This window comes from Octopus bimaculoides, chromosome 11 (genome assembly GCF_001194135.2).
Source record: "Octopus bimaculoides isolate UCB-OBI-ISO-001 chromosome 11, ASM119413v2, whole genome shotgun sequence".
Lineage (NCBI taxonomy): Eukaryota > Metazoa > Mollusca > Cephalopoda > Octopoda > Octopodidae > Octopus > Octopus bimaculoides.
This window is the reverse complement of record NC_068991.1, coordinates 16277913-16281051: the sequence shown is the minus strand read 5'-3', so window position 1 is coordinate 16281051 and position 3139 is coordinate 16277913. Positions and strand designations below refer to the sequence as shown.

The 3139-nt window shown below is 37.4% G+C and overlaps 1 protein-coding gene across 1 annotated transcript in view; it reads left to right on the top strand.

Moving 5' to 3' along the window:
• The first annotated feature begins 531 nt into the window (after positions 1-531).
• LOC106869728 (apoptosis regulator BAX) overlaps positions 532-3139 on the top strand; it is a 134077-nt gene continuing 131469 nt past the window's right edge. The window contains exon 1 of the mRNA XM_014915580.2: positions 532-609. Coding sequence (XP_014771066.2) covers positions 537-609 — 73 coding nt within the window. The 5' untranslated portion in view covers positions 532-536. The remainder of the gene's footprint in view (positions 610-3139) is intronic.

The following is a 3139-nucleotide window of genomic DNA, read 5'->3' as shown; positions in this document are numbered from 1 at the left end:
TCACTCATCTACTAACTGTGTATATGATCATGCACTTACTGATATTTTAAATACTTTGTTTGGAAAAACGGATGGCAAGGGGTGATCTTTCGATGGTCCATTAAAATTGACGAAATGCTGGGAACACATTTGGCTATTTGCAGTGTAAACAAACTCTTTCCTCAGAAGTCTCGATCTCTGAAGCCAAATACGACGAATAGCTACGTTTGCAGGATATTTAAATAGTGAAATAACTTTGCCGTCTACATTCTTCCCTCTATAGTGGCTGCATATACAGCAGTATTTGCGTCTGCGGAAGTTAAAGCAAGTCACTGAGCATGCGTACATGTCATACGGGGGAGTTCCAATCAGGGGTGGATAACAACCTTATAGGAACCCCCTATATCGATGAGGCATCTAGCCTCGCTTTGATACACTAGCCTCACTTTGATACAGTAGCCTCGTTCTGAGACACTAGCCTCCTTCTGAGCTACACAGTAGAAACTCTCAGTTCTTGCTAGGCTTCAATCAAAGACGTACATCTTCTCTGCAGCTCCATGCGCAATCTCCCATATGTGACTCCATTTTGTAGCGGCTGTCCAAGTGCATGTTATTACATGGAAAAAACAGGTAGTATGAATCACTATAAGACATTTTTATGTATAAATATATTGTTTATTCTGTGCTCACCTTTTGTGATGGAAGCATGTAGTATGATACAAAAACATGTGTTCACATACAAAGAAAGTTTTGATTTTTGCTTTTGCACTAAACGAAGTTACATATAATATTTGTATTACAGTATGTATGCAAGTGTGTAATGAGAAGTCATTTTGAGAATGTGTGTGATAAAATAGCTTCGTTTACGAACCATATATCTTGTGTCAAAGTGAATAGACATGTGTCTTTGACCGAAGCCTGGCAGGAACTGTGTTTTTACAGTGTAGCTCAGCACGAGGCTAGTGTGTCAGAACAAGGCTACTGTATCTAAGTAAGGCTAGTGTATCAAAGGGAGGCTAGATGCCTCATCGATATATTCGTCTGTTGTGCAGGTCGCCTCACATATTACTATGTAATATGTAGCTCTGCTACACTTTTACGTGGTTTCTCAGTTTGCTAGAAATACCAACCTAATTTCCTAAAATTGCATTCTACTGTTTTAATGAAAGGACACATTGGATAAAGTAGTCTTTAGAAACATATACTATGTTTAAAAATAAGACTGGATGGCCACAACTGAAACACCTTTGATTATAAGCCTGCTGAATCAGGGCTGACTTAGAGAAAATAGCAACATACGATGATTTGGAAACTGCTGACACATGGAGTTGTGTATAAGTTTGGAGTGCTGATATTTTGGAGCAGAATGTGTATATGAGGGAGAGGAGTAGAGAAGGAGGGAGATAGATAGATAGAGAGAGACAGACACACACACACACACACACACACACACAGGCAGACAGAGAGATATGGAGACAGACAGATAGGCAGAATGATGTCTTGTAAACACATGGTGTGGCAACAACACAGGCAGTAATTTGCTGGACATTAAATTGGGGTTGCCATAAACAAACCTGTTTCACAGAATCACTACTCAGGATGATGCCTTCTATATATTGGGCTGAGGGATAATCCTTTTAAATGATGCCTTTTTCTCTCCAAGCCATACCCACCCCCACTAACAGTGAAATGAACTGAATAATGCATGCTAACAAAAAAAAAAAAAAAAAAAATTGTCAGTTTTACAATGTTCCTTTTGTCTACAGTTAGTTAATAACTCTTTTTAAGAATCTCAAACGAAATAAAAACTATAGCATATAAAAATTGGGTTAAAACCCTTTACATGTTATTTATAGCTTCAGTGGCTTCAAGATTCACTATTCCTAAAAAGAATTATTTCATGTCCTTGTAATTTATAAATTATTATGACGTCAACACACACACACACATATATATGCTGTGTGGTATGAAGCTTGTTCCCAATCATATGGTTCTGAGTTCAGTCCTACAGCATGGCACCTTGGGTAAGTGTCTTCTACTATAGCCTCGAGACGACCAAAGCCATGTGAGTGGATAGAATGAAACTGAAAGAAGACTGTTGTATATATATCTGTGTCTTTTTGTCCCACCATCACCACTTGACAACCGGTGCTGGTGTATTTATGTCCCCCATAACTTAGTGGTTTGGCAAAAAAGACTGATAGAATAAGAACTAAGCTTAAAGAAATAAGTCCTGGGGTCGACTTGTTCAACAAAAACACTTTCAGGTGGTCCACTAGCATGGCCGCAGTCAAATGACTGAAACAAGTAAAAAAATAAATGAATAAATATATATGGTGATTAAATTGTTTAATTCCTGATCATAAGGTCACATGTTTAATACCTAGATACAATGGTGCTTGTGTCCTTAAGCAAGGCACTTTACATTTTTGTTACTCCAGTTTAATTATCTGAGATAAAAAGCCATCTGGTTGCAGTAGTGCAGCCCTTTCTCCCACCAGCTGTCATATCCTGACAGTTCTGCTGGGTCAACAGTAGCAAGACTATGTGGTTGCTTACCATATATGATATGGACATTTACACACACGTCCATATATATGCATACATCTTTCACTTTCTGCTCTCACTTCAAAGCAAATGTTGCCTTTTCACTTTCTCCTCGCTTTCAATTTCTGCTGTCTTCAAAGCATAAAGAAATTTTTAAAAATTACCTTATAAAATACTGGGTAAGGGGATACATTGGCTGCTATTTTTAGCGTGTCGAGCGACCAGGTAGAGGCTCTTTCATTGGTTTGATTGCATGATGAGATTTTTTTTATGCATATATGTATGATATGCATATATATCATCAGCAGAAGCTAGAGAGTAAGTCAAAAGCTAAGAGTTTCGTGTATTGGCACTTATCAGACACGAATTTGTCCATTATCACTCTGTAACTTGTGACGAAATAACTTCTAAAATACAAAATTTTGTCAAAAACGTTAAGAGTAAACTCTGTTGTATGTGACACCTCTAAGTTTCAAAGTGTTTAGTTAAAAAAAAATTAATCAAATAATCTGTATGTCAAATTGAATAGATCTGAAATGGATAAAAAGTCGACCTCGACGGAATTTGAACTCAAAATGTAAGCACAGGCAAAATACCGCTAAGCCTTTGTATA